The sequence below is a fragment of the Haliotis rubra genome, unplaced genomic scaffold, assembly GCF_003918875.1.
Source record: "Haliotis rubra isolate DU_JTF1 unplaced genomic scaffold, ASM391887v1 Scf167, whole genome shotgun sequence".
NCBI classification, from domain to species: Eukaryota; Metazoa; Mollusca; class Gastropoda; order Lepetellida; family Haliotidae; genus Haliotis; species Haliotis rubra.
Window position 1 is genome coordinate 509,753 of NW_025765636.1, and position 27,731 is coordinate 537,483.

The 27,731-nt window shown below is 40.2% G+C and overlaps 1 protein-coding gene across 2 annotated transcripts in view; it reads right to left on the reverse strand.

Annotated features, from left to right (window-relative positions):
• Positions 1-5,456: 5,456 nt before the first annotated feature.
• The window catches only part of LOC124272183, an 87,123-nt gene continuing 64,848 nt past the window's right edge, over positions 5,457-27,731 (reverse strand). Inside the window, exons 2-3 of one of the 2 annotated variants that reach the window (XM_046707324.1) lie at positions 6,637-6,732; positions 5,457-5,640 (exon numbers count right to left, since the gene is read on the reverse strand). In XM_046707324.1, the coding sequence (XP_046563280.1) occupies positions 5,480-5,640; positions 6,637-6,732 (257 nt within the window). In that variant the 3' untranslated portion in view covers positions 5,457-5,479. The remainder of the gene's footprint in view (positions 5,641-6,636; positions 6,733-27,731) is intronic. The other variant, XM_046707322.1, reaches the window with a different exon arrangement.

A 27,731-nucleotide genomic window follows, 5' to 3' on the forward strand; every position in this document is an offset into this window, starting at 1 on the left:
TTTGGCTTCTGTATCAGCTCTTTGTGAGCAATCTCTAGTACAATGTTGACAATAGTTTCCTTGGAAATAAATGTTCTACATTTCAGGTTATCAAACACCTCCAGTAGCTCGTAAGTGTCAACTAATGAGAAGTTTTCCAAGGCCGTTTCGGTGGTTTTTCGGTCTGGACATGGGAGAGTTGACAGAAACGCTTTAGTTAGATCACAGCAATGTCCACCAAACATTGCTTCTTCGACTGCTACTGGTGTCAGGTAGATTGGGAAGTAGTTAGCAGTTTGCCAACCTTTATAAATGATTCTGGCAATAGCTCGCCATTCCTCAACTTGAACATCATGTCGTACAGCAGGTACTTTATATTCGTGCCTTTTCAAATGGTTTGGACACCACACGAGGCATCAGTATTGCGTGCGCACGCTTTATAATAACGTTTTTGCGGTGATACATTTCGTGCGCACGATGTGATAAATTTTCCAAAAAGATGTCACATCTTTTCGTGCGCACGTGATAGTATTTCGTGCGCACGCTATATTACATCGTGCGCACAATTTAGTATCTCGTGTGCACGATATATCATTTTTAAAAATCCTGTCTCTCTTCATTTCGTGCGCACACTATATTATATCGTTCGCACACTATGTTACATCGTGCACACACTTTGTTACATCGTTCGCACAGTATATTACATCGTGCGCACATTTTAGTATCTCGTGTGCACGATATAAAGAAAATAACATTCTCCTACTCACGTCCCTTCAACGCTTCCGTAGATCTACTATCAGTACTCTATAAATATAATTCACATGTACACATAGAAAAATATATTAAGGAGGGTGTCTTCCCACCAAAGTACGAATGGCGGACTTCGAGACAACCTAAAGTTCGACACAAAGGGGTTTAGTGAATTTCGATGTTATGATGAGTCTCCCCAAGCCTCACATTATATTTCACATTCAAAATGAATACATTTTTATTACAAGTTTATTCCAACATTGAGACACGTTTAAGTAATTAATTAAGTAGGTTAAACCCGAATTAGGTACAATTTGAAAAACATACACAGAGAAAACGAGATCTAATAAGTATATTGCAACACATAAACAAGGGGGTTGCAATCAAAGAGGCAAGTACTATGGATCAGATATGTGAAAAAATGCACTATCAAGTGATACGAATTCACCTATAAATGACTTAATTACGGCCGACCAATATATTGTCTGTGGACAGTTGCATTCACAATCCGGATGGAAAACAATCCGATTGTGTTATCATGACTAATGCATTGTTAACTGCATATATATTCTAATCAGCCATTTTACTCTCAGCAGTACCACATTGTACACTTGTGAAGATACCAGTTTGTAAAGTGTACCTCAAAGCTGTTTAGAACACGTTAGGCGATGACGCGATTGCAGACCACACAGCACGTAATCAATGTGGCGACCTCGTTGAAAGCTTTTTTACATTAACACATTAAGTTGTTGTGGTCATTGTGTTTACTGACAATTGTTCCTGGGGTCCGACTTAGGGTAAGTATCAAGGACAACGGGTAAGTGAGTGAGTGTAGTTTTACGCCACTTTTAGCAATATTCCAGCAATATCATCCCGACGGAGGACACCAGAAATGGGCTTCACCCATTGTACCCATGTGGAGAATCGAACCTGGGTCTTCGGCGTGACGAGCGAACACTTTAACCACTAGACTAACCCACTGCCCAGGGAACAACGAAAGAAACGTCAATAATAAAACTGCTTACATTGTGCGAAATTATGTTAGTGTGTCAGAGTAACATGTTGTTTCCAATAACTCAAACGGTTCTCACACATAATGACACTGTCCTACCCAGAGTTCCATGCGGCAAGCCAGCATAGTACCTCTGCCACAGGCCAGAAAGATGTGACGATTCGTCAACTCTTTATTTTGACGAGTCTGCACATCTAATTAAACATCTTTGATAGAATGGTTTAGTTTCATTGAGAAAACATAGGTTGTACGGCTCCATGTGCTGTCATCGAAGCCGACGGAGAGCAAACGATGCAGCCAGTTTGATATCTAAATATGTACTGTCATAAACGTCACTGTCGCAGTTGTGGAAGAATATATATGTAACAATGTAAAACATTGTGAAGAGCGCGCCGAAAAGCTTGCGTAAGGCCAGTCTCTTTTTATTATGAATATGCGCGTTTGCTTACAAACAAGAGAAAAGTCCGGTCACGTGATATGCAAATTAGCCTGTGGCAGTGATGTTATGCTAAGTCATCACTGCGCCGGAGTGTGACATAATGAGTAAGTGTTGAGCAAGAAAGTAATGCTCCTGTGACTATTGTACTGCATGACCATAATTACAGTCTCCCAGTGAAATTGTACGACCAGGGATCGATGTCATGGTGACATGCCCCTAATCATGACCTCAAGTCAAATGGACTGGAACTACTTGCAGAAGCGCCTCCATAATGACAAGTGAACTTCACGGGACAGGATAGGAATCCACTGTATGACCGGAAGAGACACCAGGGTGGCGTGTTGACTTGAGCGGAGAACCATTTAGACCGCCAGCTGTCAGTACAGTTCTCAGCTGACACCGGGCCCTAGATCGACATCAGCAATGGCGGAACAACTTCTCACATTCGTCATATGAACGTGCGAGTAGTGACTTAGTGCGCTGACAACTTACAATGGTCAGCAGATTCAAGATTCGCAGTTTGAGTTGTGACCTCTATTGATCATTAAACATTAGAGAGAGATTGCGTGCTACAGCCTAATACTTAGTCTGTCATACAGACACTGAAAGAAAATATACCCAATGTAGCCCATACATGTCTGGAAAGTATGTCAGGTCTAGATTACCACAGTTTCTAAAAAATGAAGAAAGTCTCTGGACTTCATTTTTATTGTATTGTATTTTAATTTTAAAAAACGTTTTTTTCTCTGTAAAATATGTTCATTTCAGAGACAAGCTGTTAGTCTATATTTTGACGTATATCGAATATTATTTTGATGTTGCAACAATGTCTCATATATAAACTTTTACTAAAGCCCGTTCTTGATCTATTTGACCCTATGACGACAGTTTTACGATTTCGCATAAGATACGACATTGCGCCTAATATGATTGGAAAATGCCAGACCATTCCAGCTACCAAAACCAATCGGTTCCTTGATATGAGAACCCGTCTGGGAAAATAGAGATTCCCTTTTGGAAATATTGTAATATTCCAGTTTACTATGAAGCTGTGGTGCCGTATAAACAGTGTGTGTGAAATGAAAAGCCAATATTTCGTGTATACGGGAAATACGACTAACTTGAACAGACATCAGTACTGTCATCTCTCTCCCACCACGCTCAACTAAAGGCTCAACGATGACTGGACCCTCGTCATAATGAAGGCCTGTAAGAGATCTGTATCAGGACAGAGTGCATTTGCCAAGATGAATTAAGGACGTCATAAACTTTAGGGATATTGCAAACCAGAGGAAAACAGTTGATGATCGTAGTTCAATTGCATTGAGACTTTCAAAGTATCAATCATATGTCATACTCTCGGGAGAATGAGCCAGTGCATGTTAAGAGCCAGTGCATGTTAAGAGCCAGTGCATGTTAAGAGCCAGTGCATGTTCAGGTTTTAATTTATTGGTTAACTGTGTGTCAATGAGTTAGTTGATTTGAGCAGTAAAGTATGAACTGTGAGATTTTATTGTAGTGGCATTTAAGTAAAAATCTAAAATTGTGGTAAGCTATTTCAACTTGTTGTTTTGTTAAGTGTACGTTATCTACATTGACAGTTAATACAATTGTTTTTATTTTGTTACATTCCAGAGAGAATGAGCAAGTTCAAGTTTCGCTTTTACTTTATTAGTTAAACATTTGTCAAAGAATTCATTCTACAATCTGCAAGGTAAAGTGAATTATTAACTGTTGTTAAGTTGTGACATTTCACTGAATATTTACTGGAATGGAAACTGAAGAAAGTGTATTTCCTGGTTTTGTCAAATACAAGCATGATAGATTATAAAACAGTGTGCTTTTCACATTTGTCTCTTGTAATTGTCTTATACAGAACAACTATGAAACAGTGTGCTTTTCACATTTGTCTCTTGTAATTGTCTTATACAGAACAACACAAATGACTTGTCTTAGTGAGTGTGGTTGATGGGTACTTGGCTGATGGTCAGCTGTCCTTTCTCTGGGGTGAGGTGAGGTGAAATTGGGTTTAACGTCGTACTTGAGAATATTTCGCTCATATGACGACGTGCATGCGTGTGTATGTGTATGTGCGGCTGCTTGTACTAGCCCAGACTTAAGCTGGTTTTATAGTGCTAGCCCACTGAGATACCATGCCGCAGTGAAGCATGAATACCCCACTCAGACACATTATACTGACTCCGAGCCGACCAGTCCTTGTTGTACCCATTAATGCCGAGCGCCAGGCAGGGACCAACAAGTACCATATTTTAACGTCTTTTGGTATGACGCGGTCGGGGATCGAACCCGCGACCTTCCACTCTCCGGGCGGACGCTCTAACCACTACACCACGGAGGCGGTCTCCTTTCTCTAGTAGTCTCTGACGATAAACGATATGACTTAGATCACCTGTTACCAGATATTTGGGGACTGGTGAGCTATGGTATCCACTTACAGGTAATGGTTGCTTGTTAGGCGCAACATGTCGGAAATTCAGTATCGCGATACGTATCGTATTGTTACCTCAGTATCGAGATACGTATCGTATTGTTACCTCAGTATCGCGATACGCATCGTATTGGTACCTCAGTATCGAGATACGTATCTTATTGTTACCTCAGTATCGCGATACGTATCGTATTGGTACCTCAGTATCGAGATACGTATCTTCTTGTTACCTCAGTATCGCGATGCGTATCGTATTGGTACCTCAGTTTCGCGATACGTATCGTACTGTTACCTTTCTGTTTCACTGTTTTATTCATGTACACAAATACAGGCTACTCATAGTGGTCAAAACTGGTGTTTTGGCAGAGACCATTTAACAGGATTATCTGTTATATAGTCTCTGGTTTTAGAAGATAATAATAACATGGATATTTGTTAATATAGACTGAACAGTGCAAAATAAAGGATAATACAAACAATACACGTGGTACGTTTTCTGTCTTACAAGTGAATTCATGTCATAACATTTCTTAACAACAGGCTCCCCGTGAGCCATTCGTGACCAACTCGTGTTATTCCGGGACAAGCCGAATAGCGTTTACGGAAAGGGGCGAGTGGTGACGAATGCCCGCGAGCTTCGCTCTCACATTGGATCCACTAAAGGACGTAACTCCCGTTACAGTACCTTTGGTCCACCGCTAAGCAGTTCGTTATGCACGATAACCCAATGACGCATGCATGTTCATATTCAGCAACTGTCGATAAAATAATCAATGACAAAATGTGTTAACAATTACAAATATATCAACAAGAACATAAAACGGTCAGTGGATTCGACAAACACTTTTTATCAATGCACCATCTTGATTGCGAAAGCGAGGAATGTAGCCATGAGGAGGAGGCTAGGCGTTAAAGGTCCGGCACCGCAGGTTACCGTACAGCTGACACTGGTTGTAAAAGAACCACAGGCGATGTGGTAGCTGCCGCCGTATTTGGTGCACAGGTCCCTGTCTGAAATCAAAGTGACGATAAATTACTTTTCCAAAGAAATGAATCCTTGCTCGAAGCATAATTGTATTAGTTTCTCTAGGAATGTTATGCCTTTTTCATATTTTCATTAGAGTACATTATATAATATATATGTCAATATAGCTGTTTCATGCCACACATACTTCGGTGAAACCTCAATATTAGCAGCTCATGTTGGAAAGGGAGGTATAACAAGTCACCGTACAAACAATTGATTTACCAGCAATCCCTAGAATGTTATACTCAAACGTTTAATTATAAGCATGTTATGAGCATCCCTTAACTTGAGCAAATTGAAAATGACTCTAAACAATGAAACTCGTGAAATATTGTGGGTTTTTTATTTTCTAAACAGAGAGGGTTACAGGTGGGACATTTTACCAGTGGTTAAAAAGGGTGAGAGTGGTATGCGTATATTCATATGTTGGTTTACAATAACAATTATTATAATGATAATCATTGGAATAGCGTGCTCACATTTTACCGTCAAACATTTTGCTCGAATTTGGCGGGCCTACTGTTATATTCATCAAGATGGTCTGGTGCTGATACTGCACAATAAACATCTAAAATCACACACTGTATATTTGTCTCGCCAGATATTATGATAAAAAGACTTGTATATGGCCAAGCTTCTGTGATCATGCGACTGTCTGAAAGCTGACGTTTTTTCGGCGCTATGTTTTTACAACAGGACGAACCACATCTATAAATCGAAATGCTTCGGACATGTGTAAAGTGTGACGTTTCTGTAAAGCGGGCCTCTTGTTATCGCACACATACAGTACATTTAAGACAATATAATCTGGTTGAAATTTACGCTCCCTTAATTCAGCTAGTCCAAATTCAGCTTCACGGTGACAAACCTACAGGTAACTCAGAAACTACAGTGAAATCTCACAGTGTCGATCTAATCTGTTCTATGAGAAGAATTATAGAGGTGACATGAAAGCCAAATTAAACGAAGCATCTACTCACGGAAAGAACCGCAAGCTGCATATTCAGGTCCCGAAGGAGAATATGGATCATCACATGAGGAACTGCCGGGCTTACAAGAAACACAGACACTGTGCGCTGAAATGGGAATCATGTGTATCATTACTCGAATTGTTGAAACTCACTCACTCACTCACTCACTCACTCACTCACTCACTCACTCACTCACTCACTCCACTCACTCACTCACTCACTCACTCACTCACTCACTCACTCACTCACTCACTCACTCACTCACTCACTCACTCACTCACTCACTCACTCACTCACTCCAGTGTTACGAAGCATTCCGTCCTACCATACCTATGTGAATCAATCCAACAACACAAATCAGAATAAGAAGCGACTTCATGATGGGACCGTCGAGTACCCTGTGCTTTTTGTGAGTGTGGGTTTGCTGGACCTCAGTTATAGTCCTTTTATACTTTCTTGTATGTCGAGGCTGATAACGGTAAAACTTTCGCAATAGCTTCAGTGTCACCAAATACCACATAGACCCCATGATATGTTATCCGGCAACCCACGCTCGCAGTGGTCATATGTGTGAAATGTCCCTGGCAAACACCACAGATAGCAATTGTACCTTTGAACATGTAACCTCCTCACTGGACAATGGTCTCTGCTGTTAGGAAAAGGCGTGTTGTCTTTACTGACGCGGTGCGTGTGTTTTTATACGTTATTATATTACTGACTGGTAACATCGCCTCTTATGTATCCTTTTAAGTTGGTAATCCTTTTTTAAACTGATCTACTGGCAAACAAAGATAAGTTGAGCGCCGACCTGACAAATGACCTGTATTAGCATGTATGAGGGCCGCCCACTGGCGTTTGCCACTGTTAGCGAAGGGGCCCCAGGTTGTCCGCGATCAAGTGTAGTGCGATGGGTGAGGCTAGGCGCAAGGCGTGTGCAGCTACGCGCGGAATCAGTTTCATCGGCATGTAATGCACGTGCACTAGCTTACATCTGCTCTACCTTTCACAAACCAAATTGATTTTCTCATTGCCGTGCACCGCCTACTTCTCGTAAACGCGTTCTCTGCGCCGGTCCAACTTATCCTTGTTTGCCAGTATGTTGCTTCTTTAATTTGTGTAGGGATAGTATAAACTAATATCAAGAATTGTATCATCGTGGCTCTGATCAAATGAGTCGGATCCAAACAACAAAATTTCCATTGACGCTCCTTCAACATAAATGCATGCCTGATTATTTAGGCACCGTACACATAAATTAAATAATTCACAATGATATTACAAGTGATATTTATGACACTAAATATTCTTTTCAACTATTGATTCTACGGATATTTTTTAGTGTTTATCTGTGAGGGGTTACAATTATACTTACAATGCTACTAGATAATTGCAGATAATCTTTAACCTACAAGACTACTGAAACACGTGATGGATATGATGGTTCACTCCCAGAAGACAGACCTCCCATAAGACAGACTCAATGAGTACACTAGTCAGCTGAGCCATGCTGTCCACCCCTATTTAATTATTGAAGAGTATAGTAGCATATTAAATATCTTTTACTGAAAGTACTTTTCTAGTACTTTTGTGGGGGTTTGAGTCCCATGCGGGATTCGAACCCACACCCTCAGAGTCAGGCACCTAATCGCCAGCACACAAAGTCAGACGCCTAGACCGAGGGTGTGGGTTGGAATCCCGCATGGGACTCACGCCCCACCCACCACACCCCCCAAAAAAGTACTAGAATCTGTACTTTACTTAGAAAGTGTAATCCCAAATATAACATATGTTGCATTAGTATTCACTTTATGAGGTCAAGTTGAACAAGCTGTACAGCTAAATTAAGCCTTAGGCAACCAACCATAAAATGTGTTGTTTTAAGCGGTCTGTCCTTTGGGAGGCCTGTCTTATTGGAAGATACCGATATGATATGTGTAGGTGTAATTTGGGTTATCATAACAACCAGAGCCGAGGAGTGTTATATCCTTACTGACATCATAAATGATAACAATTGGTACATTTACACCTACACGTACATACATAAGGTCGTTATCTGTCCCACGATGCCCATAAAATTGGGGTTGCCGAGGATCACACCTGAAATCACGTAGAACAGGGCACAGGGATGGACGATCCAACATGAAGACGTTTCTGTATTGTTGGATTGAGCCGAACAGGTATCATAAGACGGAATGCTTTGTTTCATTGTTGTAAATATCATGGAAAAGGGCATGTTTATAGCCTTGTCATATCTTTGGTGTTTGTTTGCGTGTATGTTGCTCAGCAATGTTGCACAGCTATATGATAATTAATTATTAATTGGGTTTAGACCAGACAATCTACTGATTCACATCATGGGCATCGATCAACGACATTGAGTCATTCACCCCAGTGAGTCTGCCTCCTTAGTCGGCCCCGGATCTTCACGGGTATATCTTTGGAGATCTAAGTCCACCGCAGTCACACTGGAGAAAGTGTATCTATTCATAAGTGAAAAAACAATAGGTTTCTAAACGTCAACGAACCTCTTCGAACCTTCCCTCCCCATCCTGTTGGTAAATGGTCGATCACCAATATTTAACGCAACCATCTGCAGTAAACATCTTTGCTTCATTGCATATATCGGAAGCTCCCTGCAGACGACAATGGTCATTGCTTTGCCTGCAAGAACGACGGTGCATACTGTAAGGCACCATATTCATGCAAGCATGCGACAGTCAAGCTGTTCGTACTCTATGTTTCAGATGGTATAGACATTGAGGTTGAATGGACGACGGTATGTCACTGACATCCTTGGCAGGGTTGTTGTACCACATTTCAAGGACCATCCTCTGAACACAAGGTCAGTCTTCATGGACGTCATGACACATCGTGCATTTCTTACGTCATCGATCTTATACGTACATATTCCATATCTCAATGACATGTTTGGGATATTATGGGTGCAGAATACACCGCAACCACCCGCATTTCATCCAGATAGTATGTCATCTTGACTTTTTGATAAGTTCCTTTGCTATGGCTAATGGTAACGTATTAACACATTGAGTACATAAGATGTTGCGGTACTGTTTCCATGTGTATGTTTGACAGACAGTTTAAACAGTTTGCATGTTTCTTTTCAGACTTGGATCTGTGCAGTAGATACGGTGATTGCTCCCTAAGCTGCAGCCGCAAGGAAAATGGGGCTTCCTCTTACCGCCACTGTACTGGGTCCTGCTCCAGCTCCTCAAGGTCGACACCTTCTACCACAACATTGGTTGTGGCACCTGCTGTTCTTATTCTGGTTATGAAGTCCGTGCAGTGGCTGGCTCCAATGGATGGTTCTGGCAAGGAAATACTATTCAATACAGAGATTACCGATACCTTTTTGCAGAAAATTAAACAATAAGACTTTTTACGGAAAGTCACAGCGACGACATAGAACAATTGCGATACCCACCTACAAACAGTTTTCATTGAATTTGATGATCTGTGTTATAGTGATGTTATTAAAGAAATCCAGATACAGTTAATATGTAAAAAGTACACGTGTTTGTCTCTTTTCTAAGACACTGTGTGACTTGCAGCGTCAGCTGGAGGGGTAAGTTAGTCAGTGAGTATAGTTTTACGCCACTTTAAGCAATATTCAAGCACTATCACAACAGGAGACACGAGAAATAGGCTTCACACATTGGGCCTATGTAGAGAATCGAACCCGGGTCTTCGGCGTGACATGTGGACGCATTTTAACCACTAGGCTCGAAACAAAATGGCGGCCCGGCTCGGGCTCGGTTTCGTTCTGACAAACGCTTCCATCGCTTTGACCGTTGCATAAACTCAGTTGGCCTCTGTAAAGCACCTTGCGTATCACAAACCTGATGATTTTATTCCCATATAAAGTTTTCAATAATTTTGCCGTCCATTCTCGGACGAAGTCAGGACATATGCGCGGAAGTAAACAAATCTCAGGCTACAGACCCGCACCGAATAGTAGAGCGAGTCTCTGATTGGATAGCGTCTTCTAATATTCCCACCTCTTTTAACGTGCAACTATATTATCCAATTAGACTCGAGGGAACATGGACTCAAACAAAAGATGGACAGCCGTTCTTGTGTATTGACGACGGCGACACGACAAGATACTAGTTTTTGCTTTAGACAACATGCTGAACCTGCCCCACCGTGCTGACAAGTGGTTTATGGGTGGAACGTTTCATGTTGCTCCAGCCCTATGAGACCAGCGCTATGTCATACACTATGCATGTATTGTGAATGGGGATATGTGTGTGTATGCGCTGTTACCATATCGTTTTCTGTATTTGTATTCCCATTTTTGAGGTACATTCCCATTCATTTCAAAATACATTAAATATATTAGTGCATGTAGATGTAATAAACATAGAATTGACATATTTAAAACATTTATACAGGATTTATTACAGTTTGAGAATGTAGTTCATATATTTGATAATATCCATATATTTCTTGTTGTAGAGGTTTAAAAATTGGTTTGACTTATTTTATATAACATCCATAAAGCACAGGTTTTGTTATAAGAATAACTGCATTCAAAGGCTTATTATTTATACACTAAAAGCCAAGAAAATACATTCTCTTCAATGGATTCAATGTTTCCGTCAGTTTTTTTTTGCAAGATATTCTGAAAGTTGTCTCCATAATATTATTGCATACTGACTGGCATATAAAATATGTATAATGACTAAAATGACTGAACTCATCTAACAGTTTTCTCGGAGTTATCATGTAATGTTTACTTCTCTCTCTCCGAACGAGTAGTCAACGACTTCATAAAACGCAATCAAGACGAGCGTATATCGACACTGACGGATTAGACTTGGGACGGCACATGCATAACTGAACGCTTAACACACAATGCTTATTAACTTACAACTTGGAAATGAAGGTCAGTGTGTATCAATACTGATTACGTGACACAGCTGAGACAGACTTTGTGTGTTCTCGTTATTGAGTAAAATCCTCAAAATGTTTTATTTAGTCCTATTTTATAAAGTCACTATTATCTAGTATGTAACACTGAGGAAAATATGACGCATTGACGTATGATGTATTGTCTATTGATCTGTTGAGGTCGTTGTGCTCTTTTTATCAGGATTTCAAAGAGCGTCATGCCACTCTTGCTCAGAAGTTGTTAGACCAAGGTTACAACATTCAAGGCCTCAGTAAAGCTTTCAAGAGTTTTTGTGGTAGACATGTGGAGGACATTTCCAAATTCGATGCATCAGTGACAAAAATGATGCCCGATGCAATTCCCTATGTTGACTTACACCATACGTTCCCGAATTATTTCAGGTGAACAACTGACTAGACTTAGCAACTTACAATGGTCAGCAAATTGTCCGATTCTCGGTCAGTGTGTGACTTGTATAGATCGTTGAACATTGAACTGAGATTGCGGGCTAAGGCCTAATACTAAGTCTGTCATACAGACCTTGAACGTCATAAACTATAGGGGTATTGCAAACCAGAGGCAAACAGTTATCGACCGTAGTTCATTTGCATTGAGACTTTCAACGTCTCAATCATATGTAATAATCTGTAGAGAATGAGCCAGTGCATGTAACGGTTTTACTTTATTGGTGAACTGTGTGTCAGTGAGTTCAGTTAGCAGTGAAGTGTGAACTGTGAAATTTTATTGAAGTGACATTTAAGCAAAAATCTAAAATTGTGGCAAGCTATTTGAAATTGTTGTAATGATAAGTGTGCGTTATCTGCATTGACAGTTGCTACAATATACTATTGTTGCACTTTGTTACATTCCAGAGAGAATGAGCAAGCTCAACTTACGCTTTTGCTATATTGGTTTAACATTTGTCAAAGAATCCATTCATATTGCATTTTACAATCTGAAAGATAAAGTGAATTATTAACTGTTGTTAAGTTGTGACATTTCGCTCAATATGTATCCTGGTTTTGTGAATTACAAGCATGACAGATTATAAAACAGTGTGCTTATCAAATTTGTCTCTTGTAATTGTCTTATACAGAACAACAAAATGAGTTGGCTTTGAGAGTGTGGTTGATGGTCAGCTGTCCTTTCTCTTCTCATGTAATCGTCTCTGACGATAAAAGATGTGAGTTAGATAACTGCTAACAATATTTGGGGACTGGTGAGCTATGGTATCCACTTACAGGTAATGGCTGCTTGTTAGGCGCAACATGTCGGAAATTCAGTATCGCGATACGTATCGTATTGGTGCCCCAGTATCGAGATACGTATTTATCGTTTTGTTAAAATATTGACTATAATATGTATTATAACGTATTTGACTAAAACGCGACACGCGACAATGCGACAACGCGACATTTCATCAAAATGTCGCGTTGTCGCATTGTCGCGTGTCGCGTGTCACTGTTTTAATAAATACGTTATAATACATACTGTTCTCAATATTTTAACAAAACGCGACTTACGCGACAATGCGACAACACGACATTTCATCAAAATGTCGCGTTGTCGCATTGTCGCGTTTTATTAGTTACGGCGGATTTTATCACAAGCATGATTACTTTTCGATGTTTGGAGTGGAGTGGAGTGGAGCGGAGCGGGTGAACGGGTGAGCGGGTGAGCGGGTGAGTGAGTGAGTGAGTTGGTGAGTGAGTGGAGAGGGAGCGGGGAGAGGAGCGGAGCGGAGTCAGTGAGCGGGCTGAGGGGAGTGGAGTGGAATGAGTGAGTGAGTGACTGAGTGAGTGGAGTGGAGCGGAGAGGGTGAGTGGGCGGGCGGGCGGGCGGAGTGGAGTGAAGTTGAGTTGAGTTGAGTTGAGTTGAGTGAGTTGAGTGGAGGAGAGGAGAGTGGAATGAATGGAGTGAATGACCGAGCGGGGTGTGGAGCGGGTGGGAGCGGGGAGGGAGCAGAGGAGAGGAGTGGAGCGGAGGGAGTGGAGGCGAAGTGAAGTGGAGAGGAATCGGGTGAGTGAGTGGAGCGGGAGGGGAGCAGAGTGAGTGAGTGAGTGAGTGGAGGAGTGGAGTGAGTGGATGGAGGAGGAGGGAGGAGTGAGAGTGAGTGGAGTGGAGGGAGGATGGAGTGGAGTGGAGTGGAGTGGAGTGGAGGAGGTGGGTGGTGAGTGGAGTGAGTGGAGTGGAGTGAGTGAGTGAGTGAGTGAGTGAGTGAGTGAGTGAGTGAGTGAGTGAGTGAGTGAGTGAGTGAGTGAGTGGAGCGGAGTGGAGCGAAGCGGAGTGGAATGAGTGAGTGGAGTCGAGCGAAGTGGTGCGGAGTAGAGTAGAGAAGAGCGGAGGTGCGTGGAGTGGAGCGGAGTGGAGTGGGGTGGAGTGAGTGGTTGGAGCGGGAAGTGGAGCGGAGGGAGGGAGGAAGGGAACGAGCGAGGGTTGATTTCTGGCACTCCAAGGGTACGCAACTCTGCCAAGCGATTTGACCGCTTTTAAAATCATAATGATAACAGTCCATTTGTATGGCGTTTTCCCAAGAAGAATATCACGTTCAAAGCCGCCCAAAACTGTATTTGAGGTGCTGGATGGTTAAGTGATATTACCATCTCATTCTACCTGGTATCCATCCACTGCTGGCTGAACAAGTTCATCAGCGTCGGACAAGACTGTACCAAGAATCTCTCTGAGGAGCCACACTGTGGAACATAGTGACCAATTCGTGGACATCACTTGATGTTTCTGCCGATTTGGCCTGAATTTTAACAATATTTGATTTTTTTCACAACCTGTGAGCTTAATATGGGTGAAATAATTAGTCTTGCTGCTAAACACACTTGATTGGCAAAATACATTTACAATATATACAATAATTTTCAAAGCAACAATTAAAGATTTGCATTAAGTTCAAGAAAAGCAGCCCCCATTATCATTACGCGTACTACTTCATTGTAAAAATCATTGGAGGTAACAAAAGACCACTGAAGTGTGAAATAGAGTATAACATTTCCTGCGCATGCGTAGACTCATGGACTTTCTACGCATGCGCACCGGTAATCGAAAAGGGCGACAACGCGACACGCGACAATGCGACATGTGAATATGTCGCATTGTTGCAGGTCGCGTTTTAGTGAATTTTTAGGCTTCTCTTTACACATGTTAGATAGGGCGACGCGCGACAACACGACATATTTTGACCTTGAAAATTGTCGCTATGCCGCGTGTCGCCCTTTGGAGGAATAGAAAAATATTATTCAAAACGCAACACGCTACATCGCAACAATGCGACAAATGGGCGAAATGTCGCGTTGTCGCGTTTTGGTTTATTTTGCCTCATTTTACTTGTTTTTGAGAGGGCGACAATGCGACATAACGACAATGTCCCTTCTCGGTTTCAATACGATAGGCCGGAAAGTTTTATATTTAGATAGTATGGAGGGCCTGCCTAACCCTTTTACCAACAACTACGTGTAAACCCGGGCTTTTGTTTATAAAGTTAGCTGCGCCCCTGCCGATGGTTATGTTGTCCCCTGAGGGACAGATACTGAGTACTCAAAGACCAAACAACTGACAAAACTGTCTACTGCCATGTACGTACTGACAAGTGTACAAGCCTGATAAATCATGAGCACCTATGTTTTGTCTGTTTTGTGTTTACATCCTGTTGCTTAGTTTTAAGTATTTCCGACCTTCTATCACCAGAAAAGTAGTGACAGTGGTGATTGATATCTCGTCATTTCCTTGACCCTAAAGTGAGTGAGTGAGTTTAGTTTTACGCCGCTTTTAGCAATATTTCAGCGACATCACTGTACCCGTGTGGGGAATTGAACGTGACAAGCAAACGCTTTAACTACTGGTATACCCCACCGCCCCTTGACCCTAAAGGTCACGACGACAAGCAGATCCGGGTCCCGATCCACAAAGCGTTCGTAGCGCTACGATATTCGCAAGCCTCTGATAGAGTTACGACAGTTCGTAACGTTACGAACACTTTGTAGATCGGGACCCAGGCTTGTTAGCCTAATATGCACAACTATGTATGTCTTGATATCTACAGCCAGAATATGAATAGACTATCTACGTCTATCTACCCGAGTTGAAGGGTACCCACCTACCTACCTTATCTCCTACCCACCCATCGACCTACCCACCTTCTGCCTACCACCGCCCCACATAACCTCCTACCCACCCACCGACCAGCCTACCTACCCACCTACCTGCCTGCCTGCCTGCCTGCCTGCCTGCCTGCCCACCTACCTATCTATCCACCTACCCACCGACCTATCCACCTACCTACCCACCGACCTATCCACCTACCCACCCACCTATTTATCAACCTACCCACCGACCCACCTACCTATCTATCTATCCACCTACCCGCCTACCCACCGACCTATCGACCTATCCACCTACCCACCCACCTATTCACCAACCCAGCGACCCTACCCCCTACGGAAACGTCGCTCTACAAATTGATGAGACAATAATGAAGCATGCGACTTAACGGTGGAAGGATCTGCACAGAAACGTCGCTCTATGTAATAATCATAAGTTAAGCTTATGCAATAATCAAGAAGTTCCATAAATCCGTATGCTTCATTATACAACTTACATAAGAAAGATAAAGAAGTGTTTTGGACGTCGCACAACACTACTACCGCCATGCGACGGTGTCGCAGGGATATGTTTTAACGAGGAAACTATTGCACAGTTATAATTAAAATATGATGAATTCACGAAGATTACATTAATCGTGGATTCATGTTGTCCGTGGAGGGATGATTTACAGATATTACTCGCCGAGTTACGCTCAGATGGGTCTCCACGAATCTTTGAATTCCACATGACCTATAACTCTCTTTTCACTCCTTGAAGTGTCATGAATGTACGGCCAAGTGATGAATATTTTATCAATATCATTTACTAATTATTTTTCAAGTCCGTAAAAACTGTAATCGATGAATACCCATTGTCAAATCTTCTAAATTCAAACAATAAAGATATTGTGAAATCAATATAATTGTTTATCTGACAAATTCATTCAGTGTCAAATAGAAACTGAATATTTTACTAGCACCACGTGCATCTAGATGCAATTGTCATTGTACTGTAGGTCTCAGGGCCAACACTACTGAATAAAATATATCTACCAGCCGACACTTACACCACACTGTTTGTAGGAATTATTCATATGTAATACTGTGCAATATCGCCATTATCTAAACGTCTTCATAGGCGTATATTCCAGACAAAATGTTTTCAAAAACAGGAAGCGACGTCTAATTAATAGATGAACATAATTTCTTGGATACTCATTAATCAGATAAACCTTTCATTTAGTTCAATTCACAAGTGACTACAGAACATACATAATTCTTTTCAATGACTTCAAGAACGGAAAACGTGTATTATATTTCGTGCGTGTATTATGGAACGCTGCAACGACTGGGTAGAGAAATACTATCATGTCATTGTAGTTCTAATATGGCACCATCAGTGGAAAACAGTAGCATTCAGAAATAAGATACAAGTTCCAAACATGCTGGTGCTGGTGTAACCTGACAAGAGGTGTTGCTGTGTTGTGACCAACAGCATCACGCTGTATCTGTTTGTTTGCTTGTTGCTTAACGCCGCACTGAGCAATATTCTAGGCACATGGCATCGGTCTCTAAATCATTGAGTCTGGTACAGAATTCAGCAGCATGCGCATAGATTTACGCAATGGGGATACAATTACATGTGTCAATCACGTCAGCGAGCCTGACCACCCGATCCCCTTAGTCGCCTCTTACGATAAGCATGGGTTGCTGAAGATTAATTCTTATCCTGATCTTTACGGGTCCACGCTGTGTTGAAGTAGTTACAAATGTACAACCGGATGACGTCACAAAAGACCGCTTCGAGGTTTTATATGTTTTATGCATACGTGTTTAAAAGAAACAGATGGATTCGGCCCAAGGGGCACACTTAGGAGGCTTTCACCAATATAAATTTAATTTACATCTGATATGTGAATAATGGCAGTGCAGAATATATTTACAAAGATGAAGGAGTATATACACTTAACACATATAACACACATATACATGTACATGCCAAGAGGAAACGCAGAAACTCATAAAAGTTACTTTGACAATCATTTTATAACTTGACTTCCATTTCAACAACATTTGATCTCTGCCCACACGCTAAAATGTTCACTGTAAAGTATTCGTCGACGAAAACAGACACAACATAATCAAAATTTATGTATGACTAAAATGGATGTGCTGGACTGACAACAAGAAAGCATTTACTGAAGTCTTTAATGACTTAATGGTCGATTCAACTTGAGATGTACTCGCAAAGGCAGGTGTAGACGTCAGGGTCTATTCTAATGGTTCTCTCCCATTAGTTACACGTGCCATTAGTTACACAGTTTGAAACTGCCAATTGTTACACGGTCAGATTAGAACAATACCCACGCCCTTAATAGACTCTTCCATACTGAAGAGCTGAAGGGAGGATGCCATTCCAATCAGAAGGGGAATATTCCGGGTCCTTTGTTTTAAATCCGTTAAGCTTTCTGCTCAATAAAGAGGAGGGTTACCATCCTGGACCTCCACCGCACAGATCCCCAATCGTTTATATATAAAAATCAATTCGTATTTTAAAAACGTGGGAGAGAACGCTTTCCTGGTGAACGTCTCCCAATTCATGGTAAGGGAGTACTGGGCATTTTGCTGGTCTTATTTACAATTCTGTTTAGTTTATTCTTACTTTGAATGGAGTTTTTAACCATTATTGAATAGAGATGGTTAAAACGCTTTGGATAAAACAGATGCAATAGAAATGTCAAAGCTTTGTTTTAACCTGAAATCTTCCATACAGTAAAGTCTTTGGTGGCATTTTGCAAAATATGAGTTCAGTGTTAGCAGACAAATTTGAGTCAATCACACTTGCGGGATATGTACTGGGAGACTATTTCCAAAAAGGCACTATCAATGACATTGAGATCAAGAGTCTCCTTCTTTGTTCTAAAGAACAAATTGTGGACAATATAGTACATGGCACCAGGTGCTAACCGCCATATACAAGGTGTATGCTCAAAATACGATCATTATGACATTTGTCCATTTCATTCCCCCGGATATCCATTGACTGATATGTGAACGGAAGCAATTTGAACAAACGTGAGACCACATGTGTTGCATGTCCTCTAAAACATAGAAGGGTTTAACTGTTAAGAATGCTAATACTTCATACGGGCACAAAATATTGTTTGGCACGATTAGTTCTAAATACTGGTATTCGATAAAGGCGGTTGGATCTTAAAAGGACACATGTCAGTTAAGAACATTGGAAGAGTCTGATTGTAATATAAAAACGTGGGAGAGAACTCTGTCCTGGTAAGTTTCTTCCAGTGGTAATGAGAGAACAGTGGCTATATTGCAGCCCTGATTTACAATTCTTTTAGGTTTATTCTTACTTTGGATGGACAGATATATTAATTCTTAATTGCTTAATTGAAATTGGCCATTCAACAACGGTCATATTAACGAGCCGTGTGTTTGTGGTCTGTGAATAATTTATTCATTGTTATTAATGTCAGTGTATCGCATAAAGGGTGCAGCAATTAGGAGATAAACGTACTGTGTTTGGAAATTAGATGAATGTTAGACCGAATTGATAGTCTCTAAATTTCATTTGAAGCCGAACGCGTATTCCAAACACAGTATGTTTATCTCCATTCTACCATAACCGATTTAACATCGAACTTCCTCGTCCTGCGGGAGACACTGCGTAATCCGGCATGGGATGAGAGGCGAATTGAACTCGTCTGATAAAGGAGTGGTAGGTTCCGTTCGTATTTTTTTTTAACATTGCAACATAAAAATATTCTGTCCAAAGAAAACAAACAACTGTTTATGCAATGCAATAATGTAACACCTAAGAGCTTGGTTTTTATAATCATAACTCCACAAGACCGAAACCAGCCTATTGTTTTGTGTGCCGTGTTACTGTACCCCCCTGGCCACACTATAATGGAATCGTCTGGCCTACTTATTTTCTTGGATGTAGACAGTTACGCAACAGTTTGAAATGGCGGACGAGCCAGTGTTTACATTTTGCGAATGGTTGAAATTCGAAAATACTTGACTGACTGTCGAACCTGAACCCTGTTGATTTTTATGACATGTTAGATATTGTTTGTTTATGTTTGGGGCTGTGTATTGTAATTGAGTTTGAATATTTTTATAATAGAAGGTAATAATTATGATAGTGAGGTCCCCTACTAATTGTGGAGGAGAAATCGTATAATTGTATTTTTCGAGTTTTAATAAATGTTTCATCACATTTCCATCACGTGTGTTGTGTTGATATTAGTCATGTTGTTGGCCAAGCTGAAGTAGTGCGGCAGTGTTGTATACGTGCGCAGTGAAACGCCTTGAAATCAGACGCATTTTCAATCCAAATTGATACCGTCTGATTTTATGGCTTGACCAATCAAATTCGAGCATTTCACGTAGCCATGGTAGAATATTGATTACATGCGTTCAAATGAGATCAATATGACCGATGATTATGAACGACATCCACCACACAAAATGACTGTATTACCCAAATTTACTAACGTCAGGAAATACTCGTTTCATCCGGCGGCCATATAAACAACGTTTGAAATCTACGTATCATCTAGCCGTCAGATTTACACACGTTTGAAGGGGTGTTAAAATAAACGAACATTCAACTCTGCATTTACATGTATTTCACAGGTGTGTAAATCTGGCCATTGTTTTCATGTGTTTCCTAACATGTGTAACATATGTAAATGCTGTGGTTGTAGGACATGCATTTCAATACCCTTGGAATCTGATATGACCAGGGTTAGGTTTGTCATATATTTAGTACATGCGTAAATGGTTGGTAATGGGTAAATAGAGTGACATGTATTTCAATGGTTCTGTAATATAACTGTCAAATAGGGTTCGTTAGCGCATCCGACCACGCCATAATGTACTGAGATAATTAGAAACACATGGTGAAGTGATACCCATGACTGAGCACCACTAATAACGTGCGTGTCTTTCTTGACATACATATGATGTATGTTTAAAAGGTTCAAATATCGGGTCTATGGGCCAGCCTGGGTGCCGTTGCACAAAGCAATCTTAGCGCTGACCGTAGCGCGAACTCCCATACCTTAACATAGACTTAGGGTAACCTTAGCGCTAAGGTTGTTTTGTACAACGGCACCCAGAGCTATATGTATGTTAGGGAGTGTGTGTGTGTGTGTGTGTGTGAGAGAGAGAGGGTGTGGCGGGGTGGTGGTGGTGGGTCGGTGTTTGGGTACTGATAAGTCTTTCTGACCAGTAGGTAATATCGTTTATACTTTTTGTAATGGAAATTACATAACAGTTTAAATAACTGACCTTAGGTACACTTCTTATATATGCTATACAAGGAGACACTGCTAATTACAATAAAACACAGACAGATGTGTTCACACAGACATGAACCGGTAGGTCCCTAATTGTAGTGCTCACTTGTATGAGTTATCCGACTGATCATAACTGAACAAATTTCATTATCTATACTTTCATAAAAGATGATTACAATGTATTAATGATTCCCGGTGTAAATTACTATTGTAAATGTGTGAACATGCACATACTTGGTATGACCTCTTTTTGATTCGGAATACAGATATTATCCCATGAGGACGTGTTCTCAAATTTCAGTTACCCGACGGAATATACTGTAGACCTATTTTGTTTCCATCTCTTGGGTAGACTATAGAAAATTGTAGTGATTGCAATTAGTTTATAATTTTTATAATAGACCTATTTTGTTTCCATCTCTTGGGTAGACTATAGAAAATTGTAGTGTCTGCAATTAGCTCATAACTAAGCAGTTTCGATAATTATTGAAAGCTTAATACCTGACAGCATTATGTTGCTCATGCGTTGTTGTTTTTGCTTTTGCTTTTTGTTGTCTAATTTGTTATACATTATATATTTATGTTAATCATTTTGGTATCTCAATATCATGGAATATAATGTGTACTTATTAATCTATCAAAGTACCGAAACGTATTATCTGTATGCTTTACTGTTATTGGGTGAAACTGTTAAAAAGTACCTTCGTACAGAATTTCCAGGAAATAGAAACTGAAAATTACTAGATACATGGAAAACTAAATTGGATAAAGATCGCAAACAATCATTATTTATATTCCTCTTTTAAATTATCAGTGTGCAGATCATGTAACTAACATAAAAACTGAAGGATATATGGTGACAAAACAGGGTTCAATCTTGAATGTATAATAAATGTACCAATGTATATTCTTTAACAGTATCAAGGAATGATGGGGTACGCTCGTGGTTAAAGCGTTCGCCTGTCAAGTCAAAAACCGGTGTTTGATTCCCAACATAGGCACATTAAGACTGAAAATATATTATTTTGATAAAAGGCAAAGATCTTAATTTCAATTGAAAAAAAGAGACGAAGTAATTTTGAAGATTCACAGACTAACATCATCTATATTTGGGCTACAGGTGCAGGAAGCATCTTCAATTATAAAATCACATTCCACAAACATCAGATAAAGGTTTACATGATAAGCATATTTATTGGTATCTTGCCAAGCTCTGTCCTCTCTCAATGCAGTATAACCAGAGTGCTGTGGTCACTACCTCAGGTGGCCAAATTCAGCCATTCCATTACTTTACAGTATTTTCTTACAGACATATATATGGAAAATTAACTTTTACGGGTATGGAAAGGGAAACACGTGCAAAGTATTAGTCAGCTGAGATGATCCTTCAAAAACATCATATGTACAACAATCACTTAACATTATGTGCAAACAAAGCATTACAAAAAGGCCATATTTCCAGACAGCTTACATCACCTTTGGCCGGAGTTCCAAATAATTTGACACCGAAAGCCTGTCAGTTAACGCAAAGGAAATAACCCTTGTGTTTTAAAATGATGCCTAAATCATATAATAGTCAATATGAAGTGTAGGTTGCCATGCATTTTCTAGTCTTTCTCACAGTCCCTGAACAACATTATTTTCCTTACTGCTTAGTCTGTCTCACAGTCCCTGAACCACATTATTTTCCCTACTGCCAAGCCCTCTCTGCAATGCTAAAGCCTTAAATAAAGCAAGTCTAGATCTCCTCATGTCCAGGGTCTGTTAACATCTGTAAGAAACCTAACTCACTTTGGGGGTCGGGTTACAAAGTAAACAACTGCCATGGCTGGCCGGACTGAATCTCGTGTCTCCCTGGGGCGCCTTTTCATATTAAATGGGTTTGTTTGTTACTATCAAAATTATATATATTCAGAGATTAAGCGTTAGTCTATGTATTTTCTAATATGATGGAAATACTAATATTTACCAAATAAAATTCTAAAGGAGCCTTTCTTCAAGCAGTGACTTAACGCCATACATAGCTAGACTTGCTTAGATGATAGACTTCATATAAGGCATCATAGATATTTCACAAACATGGTACAGGACCCTTAGCCTCATTAGCTTATTGCCTCACCACTTGCGAATTAAGCGTTGGCAGATGTAAATGTTACTGGAGATGTTGGTCCCACCAGCTGTGGGTGTTTGGTATGGCACTCTATAACCCGAACCCTGCAGTGAGTTTTCCTGGAGACGGCAGAGGAAAAAATATCGTTCTGTGACTGTGATACAGACTGGGACAAACCATTGTTTGGGTCTTTTAATTGTAAATGTGATTGAAATAGCTTAACCTAGATTTTGATATCCTCCGAATATACATTTGGTGGAAAATATACATTTATCCCGATACAAGGACGAATGTTTATATATAATTTGTCTTCTACCCGTGAGAACTAGATTAACAACTAGTCTCTGATATGAACATATTTTACAAAAAAAGGTTCATAGTAAAAAAAAAATATAATATAATGAAAAGGTGCCCTGAGACTTTCTCCTGAAGCTGTGGAAATCCAGACTTGCCACATTTTGTAGACTTGCGTGGGCTTGGATATATTTGCTTCGGGGTCTGTATGACAGACGACGTCCCAACATACGCTCAGTCACATGTGTGTCCAGGTCACGGAGAATAAGTGGTTAGAGGCCCGTATTGCAATTCTCGTGCGTTTGCCAGGCGCGTAGCAAGCCAATTTTTTCGTGTAAGCCCTATGGGCTGCAAAGCCTTATATTTAGGTGGTATTGAGGCTTGCCCAATTTTCATTTTTTATGAAACCTGAAGAGTTATCGTTTGACGTTTGATGATTTCTATAGCTTTAAAATATTGTGGAAAGACTTTCATTCTAAATTTCATTCTAGTCAAATCATTTCACCTGAATATATATTCCTCATCTGATAAGGATAAGTTTTAACGTGTTTTGTTAATTGTATCTGAACATGCTGAAAGACATATTCTACTTCGAAAAATGCCACTCAAAGAAAGTTTTCCTCATCGTTAAAATTTCGGGGGGATTTGGACGGAAGTCTTGCCACCATGGAAATTGAAATGTGATTTCCTCATATACAAAATATGCTTGGACATAGTTTACACATGTCTGCTGCATTGATACCATACATCGAGTTTTTAGTGTGTTTTTCTAAAATAATTGATAAACAAATGATAAATAAACAACTGCATTTGAGTGATAATTCACATATAATCATGACTGTAACAAAACATCCACATACATGTCGATGGAAAAACAATCATCACTGAAAGTTATGATATGAAGAATAACCTGTTTACTGTACATGGTAATGCTTTAATTAAAGAATACTGTAGTCAGTATGATTCATAGAGGGATTTCCACTTTTTAAATGGAACGTGTTTGTAGGTATTTTTGGCAAGAATTAGAAGATACATTATTTTTTAGCAAAGATCATGTGTAAGCTCGAGCTGTTTTTTATAATGGAAGCTACGCCCCTGTCTGCATGTGTTGTTGGCGCGGCATGGACGCCTTATAACATCACTATTAGATTATGATTCAGAAACACATGCCCATGATAAGGTCGGAATCGTGCCAAGGATTAGCAGATATTTATCATGAAAACAGATTTTTATGTAGGTGGCTTGAAACTCGCGTTTGCAAAAGTCTATAGGTTCGATCACAATACATTTCGTTTTACAGCTTCTCTTTTCTTAACATGCTCACGTCAAAACTGATTTCAATTCTAATCGCAGATTAAAGTATAACACAATAAATAGTATGCCAAATTATGGTTACCATGACAACCCGGTGATATTTCACCTTATGTAAGAGAGTAATGCAGATGATACTGTCGGCCGTGAATTTTGATAAGTTGCTTCATCGCTATCAATAAACACTGGGTATAGTATCTGTACAATTATATGTGTGATCAAAAGCCATATGATAGATTATATGGTCTCTGGTGTGATGGAGGAGAACTTGCGTCGCTAGTTATCTCGATAATCTGAACACATGTATGTAGCGTGAAACCGTCAGATACCTTTAGAAGAAAGTGTTTGCCCTACCTGTAACAACGATGTCCCGTGTCTATAGAAGGGATATAATGTGGGGATGAATGACATGTACTTTTATCTTGGCCCGTTTATGATGATACATACTGCGATCTTTCACAATAATCCTTCAGGCTATCAGATTGAGGGTACGTTTTAAACATAACCGGTATTTCTATTATTGTATTTATAGCGTTCTTCGAACGTTCTCCATATATATACGTCCGTCAGATACATCGCGCACTACCCTTTTCTCTTTTGATCTTCTCAAACGACTGTTACAAGTTCGAAGAATCCTGGTCAAAGTAGAAAAGTCTTAAGAGTATTCCCTACAATTCTGTAACTTACACATTGTACCCTAAATGGGTAGAGCTTCCGTTCGGGGGAATATCAGAAGGACAACGATACAGTTATTTCCAATGTTGTAGAAAGCACTCCACTTACTTAGGAAAACACTGAGATATTGTATTCATGTCGGAATGATATTTTCAGCCCCTGTCAGATCTGAACTTGAACATGCGAGGTCTGCGTCTGTGTCAGACTAAAGGCCTACAAGATGTTTAGCAACACTGGGGCGTAACAGCCATAGACCTTCTCCAAACAAGGGAATATGTATCTTGTGAGAATGACTTCTCCGACAGGGAAATGTACAGCAATGCGACATCACTGACTGACTGACTGAGTATGGTTTTACGCCGCTTTATCAATATTCCAGCAACATCACGGAGGGGGACACCAGAAATGGGCTTCACACATTGTACCCATGTGGGGATTCGAACCCGGGTCGTCGGCGTGACGAGCCAATGGTTTAACCACTAGGCTACCCAACCGCCCCTAATGCGACATCACAATTACTTAGTGATATTTAATTCGCAATCTGAGCTATGGATCGTCAATTTAAACAGGACAATATAGACGAATCTCACAAAAGGCACGGAGATCCAACATGCCTATGATATACTGAGAGAACGCACCCGCCCGTGCTATCCGGTCATAATTGCTACACGATAAAAAACAATTTTTCATTTCATGTCTCACAGAATATATAATTTGATATGGCATTGTTTGTTATCGTATACTTTTGCGTTAGTGAAACAAATGTGGACAACTTTAAAGTTTATGACAGAGCTCCAGATAAGATTTAGCTCATGTGGGTACTGTACCCACTGTATTTTTTTGGAGTGGGTATTATGAATGTTGAGTGGGTATTTCATTTTCCGTTACCAACTGCTTTCAAATATGTGCGTATTTCAGTCATTTTACTCACCTAAGTATTATGGCATTGAGTAAGCAGGTATGTTCTGCCTTATGTGATACGTAATCAAAACCAACTTAAACATAATGGAAATGATTTTATAAAAAATCACTCATCCTATACTGACAGTACAACACTTGTCCTATACTAACAGTACAACTTGATAACAATCGATGTCTTTTTCTTTAGGCAAGCTATTTTTACAAATATATTCCGTACGCACTTGTTTTAAACTTTTTTGCGTATCTAACATATTAAATGCGTAATTGGAAATTTTCTATGCGTATTTTACCCGGATACGCAGCTTATCTGGGCCTCTGATTTATGTATGGCGTTGTTACAGCAAAGGCTGAGCGAATGGAGAAATAACATTGTTCAGGCACTGTGAGACTATTAAGGAAGGTCACATGCAGTGCAATAATATTCAAATTATGTACTGTCAGAAGAACGTTACAGTAGTGATGCGCGAGCTGAACAGACTTAAGAAATTACTAGTTGGTACGTGTGGTGTATTTGACTGTGATCCAAGAGAGACAAAGTGCTATTCTATTGGGACAGCTAGGGACACTTGCGAGGAGAAAGGGACAACGCATCGCCCTTTGTTCACCACTGAACCTTTTAATCCCTCGCACCTCACAAGATTTGCCAACGCCGCAGACAAGGCGTAACTGATACTGGTAGCAAGAGCGAGTGCAGCTTAATAAGGCGTGTTAGCTTGCGTTATACTGCTTTCTTTATCAGGCTCTTTTGGTGATAAGAATATTGAGGTCATGTGAACGTTGATTTCAAACGTACTAAAATGTGTGAAATGAAATTACATGAACCAAGTAATTCACATGATGGAAACATATGATCATCTTGCTTGAGCACAGGTGTATGAACCGTTCATATACATACCCATGGAATCCGGTATGATACATATATATCTAAGGTGGGTAAATATTTGCAAATTTGAAAATTTACGTGTGTTTCCCCACCTAAGTAAATTCACGTTTCCAACCCGAGTAAACTTAGAACGAAATCGGAAATTTCAGCACCCATTGAAATTCAAAGGAATGCAGTGGAAATACTGTATGATCATGTATTTACCGGGTATCTGTTTTGCAATTCATGTTTGGAAATCCCTGACAATCCGGGCAGGGCATACATGAACGAGGTGCTTGTGCATACGAAAATGTACGATGAGCATATGTTTCAAAGGTATTTGAAATATATGTCCGAAGTTAGGAAATATGTGGAAACATACGTAAATCCGGTCATGGCATGTATTTCCTACTGTATTTACGTTTATTTCAATGGTTTACTATCCGGCTTTGTTGCGTTTCCGTTGTTAGCAATTGCCAACTACGTCATTGTGTTATAAGCGTGAAGTTTCCTCCTTTAATTGTCGGAGAGAAACGGGAACACGATGGATCTGATTGTAACTGCTGTTACCGTATACAACGTTCTGACTCTGGGTTACTGTCAG